The 22,308-nt window shown below is 44.0% G+C and overlaps 1 protein-coding gene across 4 annotated transcripts in view; it reads left to right on the top strand.

Annotated features, from left to right (window-relative positions):
* The window catches only part of vps13c (vacuolar protein sorting 13 homolog C), a 79,122-nt gene extending 57,035 nt beyond the window's left edge, over nucleotides 1-22,087 (top strand). For all 4 annotated transcript variants that reach the window (XM_087793050.1, XM_087793048.1, XM_087793047.1 and 1 more), the window contains 29 exons: nucleotides 1,185-1,449; nucleotides 1,517-1,677; nucleotides 1,755-1,876; nucleotides 3,169-3,466; nucleotides 3,527-3,916; nucleotides 5,186-5,293; nucleotides 5,898-6,050; nucleotides 6,111-6,236; nucleotides 9,815-9,948; nucleotides 10,011-10,137; nucleotides 10,884-11,119; nucleotides 11,501-11,648; nucleotides 11,708-11,848; nucleotides 11,933-12,014; nucleotides 12,833-12,902; nucleotides 12,977-13,088; nucleotides 13,513-13,626; nucleotides 13,753-13,880; nucleotides 13,944-14,025; nucleotides 14,089-14,202; nucleotides 14,372-14,447; nucleotides 14,520-14,683; nucleotides 14,752-14,797; nucleotides 14,859-14,982; nucleotides 18,455-18,569; nucleotides 19,788-19,879; nucleotides 20,922-21,045; nucleotides 21,142-21,225; nucleotides 21,837-22,087. In XM_087793050.1, coding sequence (XP_087649176.1) covers nucleotides 1,185-1,449; nucleotides 1,517-1,677; nucleotides 1,755-1,876; nucleotides 3,169-3,466; nucleotides 3,527-3,916; nucleotides 5,186-5,293; nucleotides 5,898-6,050; nucleotides 6,111-6,236; nucleotides 9,815-9,948; nucleotides 10,011-10,137; nucleotides 10,884-11,119; nucleotides 11,501-11,648; nucleotides 11,708-11,848; nucleotides 11,933-12,014; nucleotides 12,833-12,902; nucleotides 12,977-13,088; nucleotides 13,513-13,626; nucleotides 13,753-13,880; nucleotides 13,944-14,025; nucleotides 14,089-14,202; nucleotides 14,372-14,447; nucleotides 14,520-14,683; nucleotides 14,752-14,797; nucleotides 14,859-14,982; nucleotides 18,455-18,569; nucleotides 19,788-19,879; nucleotides 20,922-21,045; nucleotides 21,142-21,225; nucleotides 21,837-21,938 — 4,038 coding nt within the window. In that variant the 3' untranslated portion in view covers nucleotides 21,939-22,087. The remainder of the gene's footprint in view (nucleotides 1-1,184; nucleotides 1,450-1,516; nucleotides 1,678-1,754; nucleotides 1,877-3,168; nucleotides 3,467-3,526; nucleotides 3,917-5,185; nucleotides 5,294-5,897; nucleotides 6,051-6,110; nucleotides 6,237-9,814; nucleotides 9,949-10,010; nucleotides 10,138-10,883; nucleotides 11,120-11,500; nucleotides 11,649-11,707; nucleotides 11,849-11,932; nucleotides 12,015-12,832; nucleotides 12,903-12,976; nucleotides 13,089-13,512; nucleotides 13,627-13,752; nucleotides 13,881-13,943; nucleotides 14,026-14,088; nucleotides 14,203-14,371; nucleotides 14,448-14,519; nucleotides 14,684-14,751; nucleotides 14,798-14,858; nucleotides 14,983-18,454; nucleotides 18,570-19,787; nucleotides 19,880-20,921; nucleotides 21,046-21,141; nucleotides 21,226-21,836) is intronic.
* Nucleotides 22,088-22,308: the final 221 nt, after the last annotated feature.

The following is a 22,308-nucleotide window of genomic DNA, read 5'->3' as shown; positions in this document are numbered from 1 at the left end:
ATAACCCTGGTTCTAGGAATGTGCATGTTATGGGTTTCTTCGGAATCTTTTAGCAACAGCATGTGGAGGGCAGAGCAGGCATGAAGTAGAATTGTTGTTTACGATGAGGTCGACCATTGTAACGCACTTCATCCCTTTTCATTATTCAAGAGCAGATTCTGAATCTAATCTAAAATGATGGATTCAGAACCTTAAGGATCAGAATCGAATCCATTCAGGAAACTCTGCATTTTCACGTTCTTTGTCTTTCGTCTTCTTGAGTTTCAAGATGGTCCAGTCAGAGCATCCAGACGTAACGAGGACTCTTCCAACATGGTCTTGTACTTTAACCTCTATCCTCTATGTCTTGCGGGGCCACTCTCAGCCCTGTGGTTAAGAGTTCTGATGAGGTCTGTGCTTTAAGGGTCAAAGAGGACATGTTGATCCTCGTAACTTCAACATTTAAGAACCATCTGCCTCCACGTGTACTGTGAAGTCCAGGAAGGCTAAGAAGGTCTTTTAAATCTTCGCGAGTGAACTTGATGTTGTGGTCCACGGTGTTGATGTGGTCTGTGAAGGTCTGGACTTCATACGTCGGGATTTTGACCCACCTGTCCTGAACATATCGGAACCAGTGGGTTGGTACTGTTCCCTTGAAGGAAGTGAGGGGATTCCTCTGGACCTCTTCCATGTAAAGATCTGCCACTATCGGAGGACCAGGAGAACCCATGGAACTGCCATGTTTCTGACTGGTGTGGTGCTCTCTGGATCGCGTCTCGGCATAGATCCAGTCAAGTGCAGATGCATTCTGGGAAGAAAGTTGTTTCGGTCCTGTTGGGTTTCTACGACCAACACGTTGATCCAAACCCCCCTAGCAAGTGTTATAAATGCCTCAGACCAGCTCTGTGAAACTGAAGAAGCTTCTTGGATTAAAGGTTATCTTACCAAAAACCTACTCAGTCCAGTTGAACCCCTTAGATCAGGGGTCTCAAAACCAGTCCTCAACTGATTACAGTCTGAAGACTCCTGATCGGGCTAAAGGGAGTGCTTGCTTGAACTGTTGGAACAAAAACCTGCACCACCCTGGCCCTTTGAGGACCGGTTTGGAGACCCCTGCCTTAGACAATCTAGACCTGGATCAACGAGAACTCATGAAGTTGTGTTCGTGGTCTTTGCCCATTTCAAACTGTTTAACCCTGTGGCAGGCGGTCTCGGAGGGCACGGCGTCCACCTTCGACAGCTCTCTGAAGGAAAAGGCTCCCTTCACCCTTCGGAACGCTCTCGGGATCTCCATCATCGTGCAGCACAGCGCCACCATGAGGCCGGTGGGTTCCGCCGCCGTGGGGAAGCTGCACGAGCTGGCGGTGGACCAGAGTCTGGACCTGGAGTACTCCAGCATGCAGTCGTCCAGTCGCGGGTGTCTGTCGGCCCTGCAGCGCCAGGAGAGCAGCCTGTTCAACCTCAGTGTCGGTGAGGGCTGTCACCAGAGCGCCCCCCTGTGGCTGGAGGATGAATTAAGATGTTTTTTTTCTTCTAGTTCCATCCGGTTACAGCGAGATCTCCAACATCGCCGTGGACAAGCCGGGGCGCCGCCTCTACAACATCCGCGGCCCGCTGTTGCAGGAGGCCATCTCCGTGCTGCTGCAGATCGACGCCGCCGACGGGAACAAAGTCATCACCATCCGGTCTCCGCTGCAGGTCCGAGTCCCTGCTGTTGAGACTCCTGAAGAAGAAGAAGAAGAAGAAAAAGTGATCTTTTTTTTCTGTGATTTCAGATTAAGAATCACTTCTCTGTGGCGTTCACCGTCCTGAAGTACTGCCCGACCACACGGACCCTGCAGAGAGTCGGCGAGGCCGAGCCCGAGAAGGAGTTTCACATCCCCCTCGACACCTACAGGTACTGACCGCTGCGAGATGGTCCACCACAATTCAATATCTTATCAGAATAGTGCTTAATGTTAGCGCGATGATCTGTCCGTGCACATATTAAATAAAGTTATTTTAAAATAATGAAGAATCTCTTTTCCTCGTTCAAGATTCAACTTCTGTGTAACTAACGTCTAGTTTAGATTCAACTATTTTTTTGGGTCAAAGTTAACATTTAGACTTTTTAATGTCAGAAGATCACATGATGCTGATATTAATGTAAATATATATTTGGTCCCAATTGTATTATTTTGTGTAGCATTAGCAGCAAATTAACAACATACCTTTTTTGTTTTAAAAAATAAATAAATCAATGAGCGCAAGTTATTTTCATTAATTTTTCGTTTTTTCTTAAAGTATATCAGTGCCATTAAAATGTAACAATTCAAATGTTAAAACTTTTCTTATTGAAATTTCATTTTTTAAGAATTTAATTAATACGTTTCTACATTAAAAGTTGGATTTATTTTTAAATAATTAAAACATTCAATTTTATTTCCAAATGATGAACACATAGAGTTTAATATTTTTATTCCAATGATCCAAAAATATGTTTTCTAAATTCAATATTTATTCATTCGTAGACTTTTAAATTCAATATAAAAATGGCGTCGCCAGACATTACCAACAGAGCACCGAGCTACTGGATCGAACTTTTGCTACACATGGCTCGTCACTCCTTTGCTTTTGTATAATTTAATTAAACAATTTCTATATTGAAACGTTAAAATTCAATAAAAATAATGGAATATAACGATGTCTTGATCCAACTATTGGCCAATCACGTGAACAAGTAGCTCGGTACTCTATTGGTAATGTCTGGTGATAATACAGTATTTTACCAACATTTTATAGTCTTGGAACTTTATTAATTAAATATATATGGATTGTAGAAAATGTGTTTTTGAAATAATGGAATTAGAATATTTATCTTTTAATTCAATTATTAAAAAACAAATTAAATCGTTCAGTTCAAATTATATATTCATATTCATATATTATATTCAATGTAGTTATTTGAAGAAAAAGAAAATGCTCAAAAACATTTTATTAAAAACAAAAGTCTAAGTTTCATCATTTTAAATGTTAAATTGAAGCATAAATATTCTTGAGTCACTGATAAATATTCTTAGTTTTATAGCAAAGATGTTTATGTTTCAAGCCTGAAGTCAGACATGAGCAGCAGATAAAGAAAAAATGATGACACGAGCAGAACTTGATGGTTTGTTTAACTTCTTCAATGACGTTTGACTCTTCCATCAGGTGTCAGCTGTTCGTGAGTCCGGCGGGAAGTCTGGCGGGTCAGTACCACCCGTCCACCACCTGCGTGTCCTGGAAGGAGGAAGTCCACCGCAGCACCGAGGTCCGGTCCAAGCTGCAGTGTCCGGCGGTGAGCAGCGGTCCGCCGCCGCTGATGGTCAGCACCGTGGCCGCGCCCGACGACCTGCGACACATCGCCAACCACGGCGAGCACGACTGGGACCCGGCGTACGTCATCCACCTGCACCCCGTGGCCACGCTCAGGAACCTGCTGCCGTACACCGTCCACTGCATGCTGGAGGTACCAGGACCGACCCGACCCCCTGTGAGCTTCGTCACTGATCCTGCTCTGATCCCGCAGAACTCCGGAGACACTCACGTGCTCCTGGAGGGCAGCACCGCGGACCTGCTCACGGCCCGGCTGGCGGGAGAGCTGATGTCCCTGGTTCTGATGAGGTACCAGGGTCGGGACTGGCACGGACACATGCGGGTCCAGCAGGAGATGCCGGAGTTCGTCTCCGTGACCCTCCTGTGCGACCAGGACTCGCGCTTCACGGTGGATGTGAGCGTCCACGTGTCCAGGACGTCCAGTCGGCTGCTGCTGTCCATCTTCAGCCCCTGCTGGATCATCAACAAGACCTCCAGGGTTCTGCAGTACCGGGCCGAGGACGTGAGCGTCAAACACCCGGCGGACTACAGAGACATCATCCTGTTCTCCTACAGGAAGAAGAACCTTCTGAGCAAGAACAAGGTGTGTGTGTGGTATTATTGTGCGATAGTGTGTAGTATTACTCTGCAAGGGTGTGTAGTATTACTGTGCAAGTGTGTGTAGTATTACTCTGCAGGTGTGTGTAGTATTACTGTGCAAGTGTGTGTAGTATTACTGTGCAAGTGTGTGCAGTATTACTCTGCAGGTGTGTGTAGTATTACTCTGCAGGTGTGTGTAGTATTACTGTGCAAGTGTGTGTAGTATTACTGTGCAAGTGTGTGCAGTATTACTCTGCAGGTGTGTGTAGTATTACTGTGCAAGTGTGTGTAGTATTAATGTGCAAGTGTGTGCAGTATTACTCTGCAGGTGTGTGTAGTATTACTGTGCAAGTGTGTGCAGTATTACTCTGCAGGTGTGTGTAGTATTACTGTGCAAGTGTGTGCAGTATTACTCTGCAGGTGTGTGTAGTATTACTGTGCAAGTGTGTGCAGTATTACTCTGCAGGTGTGTGTAGTATTACTGTGCAAGTGTGTGCAGTATTACTCTGCAGGTGTGTGTAGTATTACTGTGCAAGTGTGTGTAGTATTACTGTGCAAGTGTGTGCAGAATTACTCTGCAGGTGTGTGTAGTATTACTGTGCAAGTGTGTGTAGTATTACTGTGCAAGTGTGTGCAGAATTACTCTGCAGGTGTGTGTAGTATTACTGTGCAAGTGTGTGTAGTATTACTGTGCAAGTGTGTGCAGAATTACTCTGCAGGTGTGTGCAGTATTACTGTGCAAGTGTGTGCAGTATTACTGTGCAAGTGTGTGTAGTATTACTGTGCAAGTGTGTGCAGAATTACTCTGCAGGTGTGTGCAGTATTACTGTGCAAGTGTGTGCAGTATTACTGTGCAAGTGTGTGCAGTATTACTGTGCAAGTGTGTGCAGTATTACTGTGCAGGTGTGTGTAGTATTACTGTGCAAGTGTGTGTGCAGTATTACTCTGCAGGTGTGTGTAGTATTACTGTGCAAGTGTGTGTGCAGTATTACTGTGCAAGTGTGTGCAGTATTACTCTGCAGGTGTGTGTAGTATTACTGTGCAAGTGTGTGCAGTATTACTCTGCAGGTGTGTGTAGTATTACTGTGCAAGTGTGTGTGCAGTATTACTCTGCAGGTGTGTGTAGTATTACTGTGCAAGTGTGTGTGCAGTATTACTCTGCAGGGGTGTGTAGTATTACTGTGCAAGTCTGTGTAGTATTACTCTGCAGGTGTGTGTAGTATTAGTGTTTTGTGAATGTGTGTAAACTTACACACATCTTTGTGTCCTTCAGATCCAGTTGTGTGTTTCCACCAGTTCCTGGTCCGATGGTTTCTCTCTGGACACGGTGGGAAGTTACGGTTGTGTTCGTTGTCCCGGCAACAACAGCATGGACTTCCTGGTATGTTATCTTGATGATGAAGCGACACAGAGGAGTGTTGTGTGTGTCTGTTGTGTGTCTGTTGTGTGTGTGTCTGGTGTGTGTCTCTCATGTGTGTGTATAACACTAATGTGTGTGTTTTACTCGTGTGTGTCTCTCTTGTGTGTCTTTCATTTGTGTGTATAACACTCATTTGTGTGTCACTCATGTGTGTGTCTCACTCATGTCTCTCATGTGTGTGGGTCTCTCACATGTGTGTCTCTCGTGTGTGTCTCTCTCATGTGTGTTTCTCATGTGTGTGTGTCTCTCTCATGTGTGTTTCTCATGTGTGTGTCTCTCTCATGTGTGTTTCTCATGTGTGTGTCTCTCTCATGTGTGTGTCTCTCATGTGTGACTCATGTGTGTGTCTCTCTCATGTGTGTTTCTCATGTGTGTGTGTCTCTCTCATGTGTGTTTCTCATGTGTGTGTCTCACTCATGTGTGTGTCTCTCATGTGTGTCTCATGTGTGTGTCTCATGTGTGTGTGTCTCTCTCATGTGTGTTTCTCATGTGTGTGTCCCTCTCATGTGTGTGTCTCAAATGTGTGTCTCATGTGTGTGTCTCATGTGTGTCATGTGTGTGTCAGGTGGGCGTGAGCATCCACATGAGCAGCTTCAACTTGACCAGGATCGTGACCATGAGTCCGTTCTTCACTCTGGTCAACAAGTCGTCGTACGAGCTGGAGGTCGGAGAAGTTTGCAGTCAGTCCACCAGGTGGCACTACATCGCCTCCACCGAGGTGAGTCCAGGAGCCGAGGATCATGGGTAGTGTGATGTTAACAAGGTGGTTGTGTTGCAGTGTGTTCCTCTGTGGCCCGAGAGTGCAGCCGGGAAGTTGTGTGTTCGTGTTGTCGGGTCAGAATCTGCATCCAAGTTGTTCAACTTCAATCGTCAAGACAACGGAACTCTGCTGTGTCTAGATCTGGTCAGTCCTGGCGTGTGTGTGTGTCTGTATGTAATGTGTATATTATGTGAGTGTGTGTATAATGTGTAGTGTATAATGTTTGTGTGTATATTGTAAGTAAGTAAGTAATTGTTATTTATATAGCGCTTTTCCAGACCAGGGTCACAAAGCGCTTAAACAATCAAAACAATATTCAATAAAGTATATATTTTAAAGTTCAAGATAAAACTGAGAACACAACAGGAGTTCCAGAAAATCAAGGAAAAGCCTGAACAAATAAAAACGTCTTAAGATGTTTCTTAAAGGAGTCAGTAGATCATCAAGAGCAAAGAGAGAGGAAGATTGTTCCAAAGCTTAGGAGCAACAGTCTGGAAGGATTTCTCTCCTCTGGTGCTGAAGTTCAGGAACCATCAGTAGATTCTGATCCACAGACCTGAGCCCGAGCTGGGGTGTAAGGCTGGATCAGAGTTCTGAATCAACTGCAGGCGAGACAGCTCCTCCTTGTTAAGACATGAAAATAAACTGTTACTATAGTCCAGACGAGAAGAAACAAACGCATGGATTACAAGCTCCAGATCATGTTCCGACAACATCATGACAGATCCAAGAGAACCAGAACAGTGTATTGACCCGAGTCAACCGACATCATGATGTCACTGGACACTTTCAATAAAGCTGTCTCCGTAGAGTGATGTTTACGGAAGCCAGACTGAAACTTCTCATGGATGTCGCTCTGATCCAGGAACAAAGACAGCTGCTCAGACACCACCTTCTCCAAGATCTTGGACAAGAAAGGGAGCTTAGAAATAGGTCTGAAATTACTGAGGTCAGTTGGGTCTAAGCCTGGCTTTTTGAGCAGAGGCTCCACAATGGCATGTTTAAATGCATTGGGAAAAACCCCCGTGGAAAGGGAGAGGTTCACCATATTGGTAACCCAGGGGCCAATTACATCAAATACTTTGATAAAAAGCCTACAAGGAAGGACGTCATCTGAGCAAGAGGAAGGTTTCATCTTGTTCACTAGTGCTGAAATATCACCCAAAGATACAGCAGTGAAGGAGGACCAAGAGGAGGAGAGGGGCTCAGAGACAGTAGGGGTTCCAAACAAAGGGGGAGAGATTTTCTCTTTGATCAATTTAATTTTGTCAATGAAAAATCTCAACAATGCATTGCTGTCAGCTTCACAGAAGACAGGCGTGATTTGAGGAGCAGGAGACAGGAGAGAATTAATTGTGTCAAACAACACTTTGGGGTTTTTCTTATTTGCTGCTACCAGTTTCCTGATGTAATCAGATCTAGCAGTTTCCACCATCTCATTGTAAGCTGACATCAGATCCCTGAGGTGAAGTCTGTGCACCTCAAGTTTAGTGGACTTCCAGAGACGCTCAGTCTTTCGACAAAGTCTCTTCAGACTCAGGGGATCATCATTTGTCCAAGGGCACCGTTTTTTCTAAATTTTCAATCAAACTGTCCACGTCTGGGCAGTCATCAAAGGAAAGACGGTCAAACATAGCAGAAAAACTGTCTGCAGTATCGGCTGAGATGACACGCCTCTGAGACCTAACTTTCAAAGGCTTAGGTTCAGGGATGAAGTCCAGGTTAAACAAGACAAGAGAATGATCACTCAGATGGACATCATGTACAGATACATTATATGTCCAGGCCAAGAGTAAAAACTAAGGCTAAAATGTGGCCTTTTTGATGAGTGGGTTCAGAAACATGTTGCTCAAAATTAAAGGCTTCAGTTAAAGATAAAAGTTATTTAGCAGCACAAGATGTGACGTCATCAACATGAAGATTAAAGTCTCCAAGAATAAGAACAGATTCCATTTGAATAATGGAAGATAAGAAGTCACTGAAGTCTTTCAAGAACACCGCCGCAGGACCAGGCGGGCGGTAGATTGACACACTGAGGGATGAAGTGGGACTGTCTGGGTCCGTGTTAGAATGGTTCTCATCTTACCTTTCTGGGCGCAGTTTTAGTGTATCTGCCAATCAAATGAGGTCTGAATCGGCAGATCTGTTTTGTGGAGTCCCTCAAGGTTCTGTTCTGGGTCCTTTATTGTTTTTGCTGTACTTGATTCCCCTCTGTAAAATCATTCAGAGATTTCCAGATGTTTCTTATCACATTTTTGCTGATGACATCCAGCTCTACTGCTCTTTTGATCCAACTGAGCCCCAGAGGCTGAACTTAGTCAATTGTTTGCTAGAAATCAAACAATGAGTGAAAACACTTTACAGCTAAATGTGGACAAAACTAAAACACTGGTGATAGCTCCTGATGATAAGATTCCAGGGTTGAGTCAGTACTTGGGTGACGTAGGTCAGTCTGTCAAACTCAGCCTGAGAAACCTGGGTGTTGTATTTGATAAAGACATGTCTCTTGTTCAACACTGCAGAAAACTGACCAGAAACTGTTTCATTCAACTGAGAAAAATTTCTAAACTTAGGAAAATGTTGTCGGAACATGATCTGGAGCTTGTAATCCATGCGTTTGTTTCTTCTCGTCTGGACTATTGTAACAGTTTGTTTTCATGTCTTAACAAGAAGGATCTTCTCGTCTACAGTTGATTCAGAACTCTGCAGCGAGAATTCTGACCCGCTCAAGTAGGAGAACTCACATTTCTCCGGTCATTAAAACTCTTCACTGGCTTCCAGTTTCTTTCAGGATCAACTTTAATATTCTGGTTCTTACTTTCAGAGCTATTCATGGTCAGGCTCCTCCTTACATCACTGATCTGATCCAGCCTTACACCCCAGCTCGGGCTCTGAGGTCTGTGGATCAGAATCTACTTATGGTTCCACGCACACGGCCCAGGACCAGAGGAGAGAAATCTTTTCAGGCTGTTGCTCCTAAGCTTTGGAACGATCTTCTCTCTCTTTGCACTTGATGATCTACTGACTCCTTTAAGAAACATCTTAAGACGTTTCTATTTGTTCAGGCTTTTCCTTGAATTTCTCAAACTCCTGTGTTGTTCTCAGTATTATCTTGATCTTTAAAGTAAGTACTTTTTTGAGTATTGTTTTGATTGTTTAAGCGCTTTGTGATCCTGGTCACGAAAAGCGCTATATAAATAAATATTACTTACTTACTTACAATAGAAAGGTCTTGTAGAACCAACCAAGATCATCTGAGACTCAAAAGAAGTGAATTCCTGTGTCTGAATCACTTTGCAAGAACAACTCTCTATAAACTGTAGCAAGACCTCCCCCACGACCAAAGAGGCGAGGCTTCCCCAGGACAGCGCTCCCTACTGGACAGAGTTCGTTCAGATGAATAAACTCTTCCTCTCTCTGCCAAGTCTCAGAAAGACATAATACATCCAAATTAACTCTTGTGAAGAGATCATTCAGAGAAAAGGATTTATTAGTAATGGAGCGAACATTCAGAAGTCATACATTCAGAACTGATGACGTCACTGACGACGCCGCGTCACTGACAGGCGCGCAGAGCGGGATCTTTTGAAGCGAACAGCGGTCACGTGGGTACCAGCTGTCACTGAAGTTCAACTCGGTTATAAAGGCGAAATAAAGAGAGGAAAAAAATCTTACCACCTTTTTTATAATGTGTGTGTATAATGTGTGTATATATTGTGTAGTGTGACGGCATCATCGTGGAGGTCAACATCTCCGATCACTCGACCAGCATCAGTTTCTCCGACTATTACTCTGGAGCGTCTCCTGCGCTGCTGCTCAACCACACGCCCTGGGTCACCGTCAGCTACAAGCAGAGGTCAGAGGTCAAGCAGCAGTGTTGATGTCATCAGGAGTTGACCCTGTGTGTGTCCGTGTCAGCGGGTCGACTCAGGTTCACCAGCTGAAGCCCGGGGAGGCTCGTAGGTTTGCGTGGGATGACCCTGCCGGAGTGAGGAAGCTGAGCTGGAGCTGCAGTCAACACTGTGGAGAGACGGACCTGCTGAAGGTCGCACAACTCATGTTCATACACACAACTCATGTTCATGCACACAACTCATGTTCATACACACAACTCATGTTCATACACACAACTCATGTTCATACACACAACTCATGTTCATACACACAACTCATGTTCATACACACAACTCATGTTCATGCACACATATGTTCACACACACACATGTTCATACACAACTCATGTTCATACACACACATGTTCACACACACACATGTTCATACACAACTCATGTTCATGCACACATGTTCACACACACACATGTTCATACACAACTCATGTTCATGCACACACATGTTCATACACAACTCATGTTCATACACACACATGTTCATACACACACATGTTCATACACACATGTTCATACACACACATGTTCATGCACAACTCATGTTCACACACACATGTTCATACACACACATGTTCATACACAACACATGTTCATACACACACATGTTCATACACACACATGTTCATACACACACATGTTCATACACACATGTTCACACACACATGTTCATACACACACATGTTCATACACACACATGTTCATACACACACATGTTCATACACACACATGTTCATACACACATGTTCACACACACATGTTCATACACACACATGTTCATACACACACATGTTCATACACGCATGTTCATACACACACATGTTCATACACACACATTAACACACACACATATCTTCACACACATTAACACAGGTGTGTGTTGCAGGACGAGGTGGGTCAGTTCTCCGGCGACAGCTCATCTCAGGTCCACTGGGTTTCTTTCCTGGACGGTCGTCAGCGAGTCCTGATGTTCACGGAGGACGTCGCCGTGGTAACCAAGGCTCGAGCGGCTGAAGACCTGGAGCAGTTTGAACAGGAAGTGAAGGTTTCGCTGCAGAACCTCGGACTCTCATTGGTCAACAACCAGAACCGGCAGGAAGTCGCTTACGTGGGCATCACCAGGTGTGTGTGTGTGTGTCTGTGTGTCTGTGTGTGTGTCTGTGTGTGTAACATGTGTGTGTGCTGCAGCTCTGGTGTGTGTGTGTAACATGTGTGTGTGTGTTTGTGTGTGTGTGTGTGTATCATGTGTGTGTGCTGCAGCTCTGGTGTGTGTGTGTGTGTAACGTGTGTGTGTGTGTGTAACATGTGTGTGTACTGCAGCTCTGGTGTGTGTGTGTAACATGTGTGTGTGTAACGTGTGTGTGTAACATGTGTGTGTGTGTGTGTAACATGTGTGTGTGTAACATGTGTGTGCTGCAGCTCTGGTGTGTGTGTGTGTAACATGTGTGTGTGTAACATGTGTGTGTGTAACATGTGTGTGTGTAACATGTGTGTGTGCTGCAGCTCTGGTGTGGTCTGGGAGATGAAGAAGAAGAAGAATCAGTGGAAGTCGTTCAGTCAGAAGAACATTCTTCTTCTGGAGCAAACGTACCAGAGTCAGCGCAGTGGTCAGTCTCCTGGAGGTTGGGTCAAGCTGGAGAGCAACCTGGAGGTCAGTGACGCACACACACACACACTCAGGTGCAGATGCGTGAGCGATGATGTCACCAGGTGAACCTCAGTGAAGCCACCATGAAGATGCGTCAACCAATCACCTGCCACATCAGAAGGAACTTCCTGTCCGGGGTCCAGGTGGAGTACAAGCAGTCGCAGCACCAGAGGAGCCTGAGGGCGCAGGTGCACTGGCTGCAGGTACACACACACTCGCACGTCTACACACACCTGTCTACACACACCTGTCTACACAAACACACACTTCATCTATGTCGTCCACAGGTGGATAACCAGTTACCTGGAGCCATTTTTCCCATCGTCTTCCATCCAGTTCCTCCTCCCAAGTCCATCGTGCTGGACTCTGGTAACACACACACACACACACACACACACACACACACACACACACACACCTGAACCCACACCCTAATACACACATAAACTAATAGATAAACACACTGAGACACTCAATGTCTTGTGTCCTACTTCGTCTTACTTAGGCTCAGTAGCGCCTCAAAAATCACACATACACACACAAGTATACACACACACAAACACACACATATACAGTCACATACACACACACACACACACACACAGACGCACACACACACACAGACGCACACATGTATACAGACAGATACACACACACACACACACATGCGCACACATGTATACAGACACACACACACACAGACGCACACATAAACAAACGTATACAGACACACACGTATACAGAAACATAAACACAAACAGACGCACGCATACACACACAGGTATACAGACACATACACAAACGTATACAGAAGCGTATACACACTCACGCACATGCACACACACACGCTCACACACACACACGCACGCACACACACACACACACACACACACACACACACACACACACGCTCACACACACACACACACACACGCACACACGCTCACACACACCCACACGCACGCACACACACACACACACACACACACACGCACACGCGCACATGTACACACACACACACACACGCACACGCGCACATGTACACACACACACACACACACACACACACACACACACACTTGCACATATGCACACATGCACACACACACAAACACACACAAACACGCGCACGCGCACATGTACACACACACACACAAACACACACAAATGTCTTCATGTCTCCTCAGAGCCGAAGCCGTTCATCGACGTCTCCATCATCACCAGGTTCAACCAGCACAGTCGGGTCATGCAGTTCAAGTGAGCAGGACTTTGGGGGGTCAAGGGTCACATGACCATGATGTAGTCACAGCCTCTCTGTCGGTCTCCTCCAGGTACTTCATGGCTCTGGTCCAGGAGATGGCGGTGAAGATCGATCAGGGTTTCCTCTCGGCCATCTTGTCTCTGTTCACGCCGGCGGCTGATACTCAGGCGGACAGACAGAAGGTGAGGAGTGGAGGGAGGTCATGTGACCTGTGATGACCTGTGACCTCATGTGACCTGCGATGACCTGTAACCTCATGAGACCTGTGATGACCTGTGACATCTTGTGATTTGTGATGCCATGTGACTTCATGTGACCTGTGATGTCATGTGACCTGTGGCATCTTGTGATTTGTGATGCCATGTGACTTCATGTGACCTGTGATGTCATGTGACCTCACTTGACCTGTGATGTCTTGTGACCTGTGACATCTTGTGATTTGTGATGCCATGTGACTTCATGTGACCTTTGCCCTAATGTGACCTGTGATGACCTGTGACCTCCTGTGACCTGTGACGCCATGTGACCTCTGACGCCATGTGACCTCTGACACCATGTGACCTCTGACGCCATGTGACCTGTGACCTCATGTGACCTGTGCTTCAGAGTGGCCTAATAGAACAAGACATGCAGCGTCTTCAGTCTGAGCTGATGGAGGCGACACTGAGTGACGCGACTGGAATCAACTTCTTCGAGCATTTTCACATTTCACCCGTCAAGGTACACACACACACACACGCACACACACACACACACACACACACACACACACACACACACACACACACACACACACACACACACACACACACACACGCACACTAATGGGGGACGTGTGTGTTGCAGCTGCACCTCAGTCTGTCTCTGGGCTCCAGCGAAGGAGACTCTGAGGACGTAGCGTCCCTTCAGTCCTTCAACCTGCTGCTGAAGAGCATCGGCGCCACGCTGACCGACGTGGACGACCTCATCTTCAAGTGAGACGCCCGACTGACGCCGCTCCTCATCTGCCGTGTCCTCACCTGCTCTGTGTGTCCCAGGCTCGCCTTCTTCGAGGTCAAGTACCAGTTCTACAGCCGGGACAAGCTGATGTGGGCGGTGGTCCGACACTACTCCGAGCAGGTCCATTGCACGCCGTCACCGTCCGGTGTGTCTTCAGATGATCTGACGTTGTTTCTCCTGCAGTTCCTCAAGCAGATGTATGTCCTGGTCCTGGGTCTGGACGTCCTCGGGAACCCGTTTGGACTGATCCGGGGCCTGTCGGAGGGAGTGGAGGCATTTTTCTACGAGCCGTACCAGGTAACACAGCGACTGCAAACACCTTTCCAGGTTCACTGCTACACCCACGACACTACCGTAGACGGGTGAAGGTGCACCCTCCTGGACGCTCTAACAGTTGACTCACTAGAAGAACTTCCAAGGTCTTCCCAGTGTTGACCTTCTCTTCAATCTTCTCACCATGTCTCAGGGAGCTGTCCAGGGTCCGGAAGAGTTTGCCGAAGGACTTGTCATAGGAGTTCGCAGCCTGCTGGGTCACACAGTTGGTGAGTACATTGAAGGAAAACCTGTTGTGGTGGAGGAAGGTCAGGGGGGTCAATGCTTCATATGCTCTGCAGGTGGCGCCGCAGGTGTGGTGTCCAGGATCACCGGGTCAGTGGGCAAGGGTCTCGCTGCCATCACCATGGACAAGGAGTTTCAGCAGAAGAGACGGGAGGAGATGAACCGACCGCCCAAAGACTTCGGCGAGAGTTTGGCCAAAGGCGGCAAAGGGCTGCTGAAGGTACCACACAGTGAGTGGACCACGAGTTTGGGCTTCGGTTCTCAGAGGGAATGTCTGTGTCGCCACAGGGGGTCGTCAGCGGAGTCACGGGCATCGTCACCAAACCGGTGGAAGGTGAGCACAAGCCGGAGTCCGGGCCCCAGCTGTGGGTGCTGAGCTTGTGGGTCTTGCACAGGGGCAAAGAAGGAGGGCGCCGCCGGGTTCTTCAAGGGCATCGGCAAGGGTCTGGTCGGCGTGGTGGCGCGACCAACCGGCAGCATCGTGGACATGGCCAGCAGCACCTTCCAGGGCATCCAGAGGTGAAGTTGTTCTCCGTCCACCACTCGCCCTGAATCTCTGTCAAGTCTTTGTTTGCTCAACCCTCTGAACATGCACACTGGACCGGACCAGTTTGACGGTCTTGGAAGAGGGACAGGAATCGTGTCCTAGTTTAAACAGGCAACACTAGTCTGGGCAACCCGTGTGAGGACTAGCTCTGGTAGTTTGTATCTTCGATCCTTGGGACTAGTAGCTACCAGACACACAAATGTCTCCAGCCTTTCCCAGGACCAACCTTTCGGGTTCGCAGTGGTTTTTAAATGATCGGCGGGTTTGTTTCTGGAGTCTCGTGATGAGTCTTCAATCAGGGTCCGGCAGTTGCTCGACGCCACATTTTTGGGGCCGACTCGGCTCTCTTTGAACGGGAGCAGAGCAGGTGCCTAGAGAAGCATCTTCTTCCAACTTCAGTGCTGTTGGAAAACACAACAAAAAGAAAGTAGAGTTGAATTTAGTATGGAAGTGGTTAAAGAGCCAATGGATGGATAAGCCTGTGGCTCAGCTCTTTCTATAGCAAGACCTCATGAATGATCCATGTGTCTATATTTTGCTCCATCTTTACTTAGTGCCTGATTATACGGTTCCAGGGTTAAGTCAGTTCTTGGGTGACTCAGATTAGTCTGTCAAAACTGAGCCTGAGAGACCTGGGTGTTGTATCTGGAACTCCTGTGTTGTTCTCAGTGTTATCTTGACCTTTGAAGTATATACTTTTTTGAATATTAGCTGATTGTTTAAGCGCTTTGTGACCCTGGTCTGGAAAAGTTCTATATAAGTACGACTTACTTACTTACTTACTTACTAGTTCAACACTGCAGAAAACTGACCACAAACTGTTTCAACTGAGAAAAAATCTCTAAACTTTGTAAGGTCTAGAAAAGCGCTATACAAAAACAAAATTACTTACTTACTTACAACATGATCTGGATCTAATAATCCATGATTGTGTCGTTGACACTATTGTAACGGTTTATTTTGTGTCTAAACCAGAAGGATGTGTCTCGCCTGCAGTTCATACTAAACTCTGCAGCCAGAATTCTGAGCCGCTCTAGTAGAAGAACTCACATTTCTCCTTCAAACTCTTCACTGGCTGCTCTAGTAGAAGAACTCACATTTCACCTTCAAACTCTTCACTGGCTGCTCTAGTAGAAGAACTCACATTTCTCCTTCAAACTCTTCACTGGCTGCTCTAGTAGAAGAACTCACATTTCTCGTCCAAACTCTTCACTGGCTGCTCTAGTAGAAGAACTCACATTTCTCCTTCAAACTCTTCACTGGCTGCCAGTTTCTTTCAGGATCAATTGACTATGTTAGCGATCGACCACTGGCACCGACTTAAGACAGAGACGGAGGAAACGTGTCCAAAAATGGTATCAAAGGTTCTTCTATGGGTCCGGACTGAGGTTCTGGTCCATGTCTGTGTTCAGAGAGTCTCTACTTGTCTTTGTCTGTTTTGTTTCTTCTGCTGACTAATTTTCGTGATTTCTGTTTCTGTGTTTTTTATTTTTGGTGTTTAACGTACTACGTGGTTCAAGCGGAACGCCTCCATCAACCAGCCGAGTCCCAGAACCGGAGTCCGACCTTTAAGTGGATTAACGTGAGACTCGGCTGGCTGGAAGTGGGCGGGGCTCTGTGTGTGTGTGTGTGCATGCCAGTTGTGCGTCTGCAGCAGAGTCGACGGTAAGTTGCTGCATCGTGTCCAAGTTTCATGGACTCATCGCAACCTTCCCATGATGCAACAGAGCTGCATGATCAAAGGACAGGACGTTTGAGAATGTCTTTGTTGTTACGGTCGTGACTTCCTGCGACCACCAGTTCATTCAAACACAACTTTGATTATTAACAACTGTTAAGATACACAATCATTTCAGGATAGTAATCATCAGACAACTGAAATGAGTTTTCAAAATAAAACGGTTAAAGAACAGACAACTGAAATGAGTTTTCAAAATAAAACAGTTAAAGGAAAGACAACTGAAATTAATTTTCAAAATAAAACAGTTTTACGATTTCAAAAATGTTTAAAGCAATTAAAAAAAGTTTTGTGGTTTAGCGTTAATACAAGTAAATAAAAGAGTAATAAAAATTTGAATAAAAGAATAACAAACATTTGAATAAAATAATAATAAAAGATAAAATAAAGAAATAAAATGTTTTAAGGAATAAAAAGTACATAAAATATCTAATGACGGAGTAATAGGTCCTATTTAGAAAAACAATTGCAAGAGTTACTTTATTATGAGACTTAAGTTGTGTATATATACAGTATGTATATATATATATATATATATATATATATATATATATATATATATATATATATATATATATACTTAATGTTTTACTTGTTTTGCACTGAATTATTATTATTATTTTTTTAATAATAATTTAAACATATACTTTTTTTTATCGTTGTGTTTTTATTTATATTCATTTGACTTAATTTGACTGGAGGATGAAACTTTTTACATTAATATGTGTATATATATTAATACTTTCTTCTCTAATTATGTTTTTTTCCCAATACTGGTCACAAGTCAATTTTGTGGCACGTCTTGTGCACGTGTGCACGTGAGCTTGCATGTGAGGATACATGCAAGTGTGCACGCTGAACCTTTTTGATCTTCTATGAAAAGACTTCAAGAAGAATAAATATTAATTTAATATATATTATGTTAATCTTCAAAATGTAAACCTTCTCCGCTGTTAGTATTTTTGTTTGATTATACTTTTTTATTTTTGATATTTTTTCATTTCTTAGGTAAATGTTTCTAAGATTTTTTTTTTTTTTTTTAATATTCCTTAAATAATTTATGTTCCTTAAATTATTAGTTTTGCTACATTTTGTTTTAACGATAAAGTTTTCCCGAAAATATTGACGTGTTTATCGTGAATCTCTCGATAAAAGGTCAATAAAAACAAAAGGTTTTATAATAAATTGACTAAAAAAAATAGAATAAATTAATATTATTTTTTAATCTTATATTAGTGTTTTATCTTTTGTTTTCCGCTCATGGAGGCTGTTGTTGATCCAAGACTAAAGAAGATTTAGGGTCAAAGTTCAAAGGTCAGGTCGAGGAATGAGAGGAAAAAAAAACCTGATTGTGATTTAGCAATGCTGGATGCATCGTCATGGCAACCTGACCCCCCCCCCCATCTGTCATGTGACTTCACCCACACACGTGTCAGGTGTTGATTATTGACTCATGTTACTGTTCCACGCTCTCACTGTAGAAGTGAAAGGTGAGATTTCCCAGCATGCACCTGGGCCGCTCCAGAAGCATGTCCCTGATAGTCACGTGACCAACTCGCCACTTCATAACGTGTGTGTGTGTGTGTGTGTGTGTGTGTGTGTGTGTGTGTGTGTGCCTGTGTGTGTGTCTGTGCCTGTGTGTGTGTGTGTGTGTGTGTGCGCCTGTGTGTGTGTGTGTGCGCGTGTGTGTGTGTGTGTGACGACAGGGCGGCCGAGTCCACGGAGGAAGTGACAAAACTGCGTCCGGTGCGACTGATCCGCGAGGACGGCGTCATCCGACCTTACGACCTCACGGAGTCTCAGGGCTTCGACCTCTTCCAGGTGAGACGCGCCGTGATGTCACTTCCTGTCGGTCACTAACCCTCGCCTTCCACTTGAGCTCAGAGGAGTCGCCCGCAAAATAAAACTATTATATTTGGTAGTTAATTAAAGTTTACACATAAAGTTTAATATTCCAATAATTAAAAAATGCTTTTTATAAATTTTATATTTTATTATTTTTCGTTTTTTAAATTCAGTATAAAGATGTGTAATAATGACATCAGACCTTAACAGTAGAACACAGAGCTACTCGATCGGTGCTCATTTGGTTCTGTCTGTTATAGCAATATTTTTTTTATTGAATTTAAAAGGCGAAAAATTAAAAAAATATATTGAATTTAGAAAATATATTTTTTAATTATTGGAATTAAAGTGTGTGTGTGAAAAAAATAATTCATTTTGAGAATATTCTTTTTTTTTAAAATTATTATTCAATTATTTAAAGTAAGTCTTTCGATTTAAAATGATTTAATTCAATTATTTTAATGAACGAAATTCCAGTGAAAAGTTTCAACATATTCTGATGACAATAATAAACTCACATATTGATCCGATCGATCAAAATAAAAAATATTGATGATGCAATTCACTTTCCGGCCACTGGGGGTCACACCTGACCCGATCATAGAAGAAGTCAAATCTAAAAACAACAACAACTTTTTGTCTTTTGACTTGTTTATTTGTAAACAAGTCTGTCTGTAGAGGTCAGAGTGAAGGTCGCAGCTGAGCACAAGTGGAACGCTCCCGAAGAACTTCTTCTTCTTCTTTTAACTCCTTTCTTTTTTCTTCTTCTTCCTCTTCTTCTTCTTCCTCTTCTCTCCTCAAACACGCAGCCGGACGAGGAGGTTGATGGTTCAAGTCTCACTCACGCCACGTCATCTCATATATAAATATAAATAAACATGTTGTCGTTAGACGAGCACACGTGTGTCCCAACAATATTTTTATAAGTGTGTAAATTGTATTTTGTCATCCAAACTATATGCAAACCTGCATGACCTCTGACCTCTGACGATTGTTGTCTTGTTGTGTGTTTAAAACAATATTTAATAAAATATAATCTAATGGAACTCGATGGTTTCGCTCGTAGCAGTGACGAGACTGGCCTCAGGGGGGCGCCAGACGGATGGGAAACGAATAATTGTGGGTGTGTGTGTTTGTTGTGTGTTTATTGTGTGTTTGTTGTGTGCGCGCGTGTGTGTGTGTGTGTGTGTGCAGCGCTCACAGATCGAGCAGATGGACGGCGAAGCCTTCAGAGACTCTTGTGCGTATCCTGGACACAGAAAGACCAACATCATCATCACAAACAAGTAAAGTAACACACACTTGCACACGAGATACACACTGACGCACACCTATAGTGAAGACAAACTTGCATTCTTGATTGACATACACCTCTAATACCTCATACACACACACAGCCACACAAGCATTCAAATGCATACACGCACTACTATACACACGCGCACATTGACACACACGTATACAAAAACGCACACAGAGACACACTCATATACACACGCACACATAGACACACACTCGTATACAAAAACGCACACAGAGACACACTCGTATACACACGCACACAGTGACACACTCTTATACACACACACTCACACAGTGACACACTCATATACACACGCACACACAGTGACACACATTGACACACTTGTATACACACACGCACGCACACAGAGACACACGCACAAACAGTTAGACACTCATATACACGTACACACAGTTAGACACTCATATACACGCACACACAGTTAGACACTCATATACACGCACACACAGTGACACACATTGACACACTCATACACAAATGCACACAGAGATACACTCATATATACACACACACACACACAGTTACACTCATATACACGCACACACAGTGACACACATTGACACAGATTGACACACTCGTATACACGCACACACAGTGACACACATTGACACACTCATATACACACACTCACACATACACACAGACACTCATGCAATCAGATAAACGCACACACACACGCACACATTTAAACAGACACACACTCATATTCATCCATACACACACATACACTTATACACACACACACACGATTGCAAGCACATACACACTTATACACACACGCACACACACGCACAATCACACATACAAGCAAACTTATACGCACAAACAGAAACACACCTTTACACACACACACACACACTCTCAAACACACTAACTATACACAATTGTTCCACTTTTCAACACTATCCTACACACGTGCACACAAGAGTTGTTGTGTTGCAGGAGTGTGTTGAGCTGCTGGTTGTGTTGCAGGAGAGTGTGTTGAGCTGCTGGTTGTGTTGCAGGAGAGTGTTGTGCGTCAAGGAGATCGACTTCGTGAACCACTTCAACAAGGAGTGGGAGTGTGTGTTCGACACCTTCACGGCTCCGCCCGCCGTCACCGGGACTGAACTGAAAATCTTCTACAAGGTGTGACCAGAGTCATGTGACGACACACGAGGACCTGCTGACACCTGTGTGTGTGTGTGTGTGTCTCTTTGTGTGTGTGTGTGTGTCTGTGTGTAGGAGCAACCGAAGCTGAAGTTGCAGAAGAAAACGCCTCAAGACGTCGTGAGGAAGATCGAGCTGAAAGATGCCGACGCTGCTCAGGTGTGTGTTTGTGTTTGTGTGTGTTGTGTGTGTGTGTGTGTTTGGTAATGTGTGCGTGAATGTGTCTTGTTTTGTGTAGATGTGTGTCATGGAAGTATATCAGTGTCATCAGAAAGTTGAAGCTTTGAATTCAACATTTCAAACGTTTTATTGACATTTTTTTTATTTATTTATTTTTAATTAAGAATCACATTTTAATCATTAAAAAAAAATCCTAAATGAATAAAAACATTTTTACACATATATTTTAATATTTGAATTCCAATAATTACATTTTGTTTTTTCTAAATTCAATATTTTTAACTTTATAGTCTTTTAAATTCAATATAAATGTTGGTGTAATGTCTCGCCAGACAAGAGCAACCGATCACAGAGCTACAGGATCATGTGATCGTCACGTGATTGGCTGAAAGTTTGATTTTTAAATATTGACTTAAAATAAATATTCCATCTTTTTAATGATTCAATTGAATAAAACATCTTTCAAGATAGAAATGTTGTAATGTTTGTATCACAGTGTGTCGTTGTGTCTCAGGAACATCTTTGTGTGTCTTTTAGCGACGTGTGTGTGTTTATTAACGTGTGTGTTTGTGTTGCCACGGCGACCACAGCGCCTGCAGGCCTCCATCTCCGACGCGCAGCTGGCGCGGCAGCAGCGCCGCATGGCGAGACAGAAGTCGCAGCGTTTCCTGAAGCCCGCCCACAAGCCGTGAGGTCACTTCCTGTCGGCGACATTTGCACTAAAGTCCTCTTCCTGTTTTTATTTGATCAGAAATTATATTTTATATTTCAAATGTTTTATGTTGCGTCGCAGATTTTGTCGAAACTTGTTCAGTACGACAATAAATACCAAAAGAATCTACTTCCTGTTTGACCGCCATTTTGTTTTCTGTCCCACATACATCAACTTCGATCATTTACAAACATACATGTATTAATAGATGGACACACTGGAAAGCTTTATACACTTTTGATGCTTAAACATCAACAGATACACAACATAATCAATATGAAGGAATTGTATATAAAATATTTAATTATCTTTTCATAGTAAGAAAGAAACACAAATAAAATCTTAATAAA

This window comes from Callionymus lyra, chromosome 6, assembly GCF_982586985.1.
Source record: "Callionymus lyra chromosome 6, fCalLyr1.hap1.1, whole genome shotgun sequence".
Classification (NCBI taxonomy): domain Eukaryota; kingdom Metazoa; phylum Chordata; class Actinopteri; order Syngnathiformes; family Callionymidae; genus Callionymus; species Callionymus lyra.
Note: the sequence above shows the minus strand (reverse complement) of the source record. Positions and strands in the feature narration are given on the sequence as shown.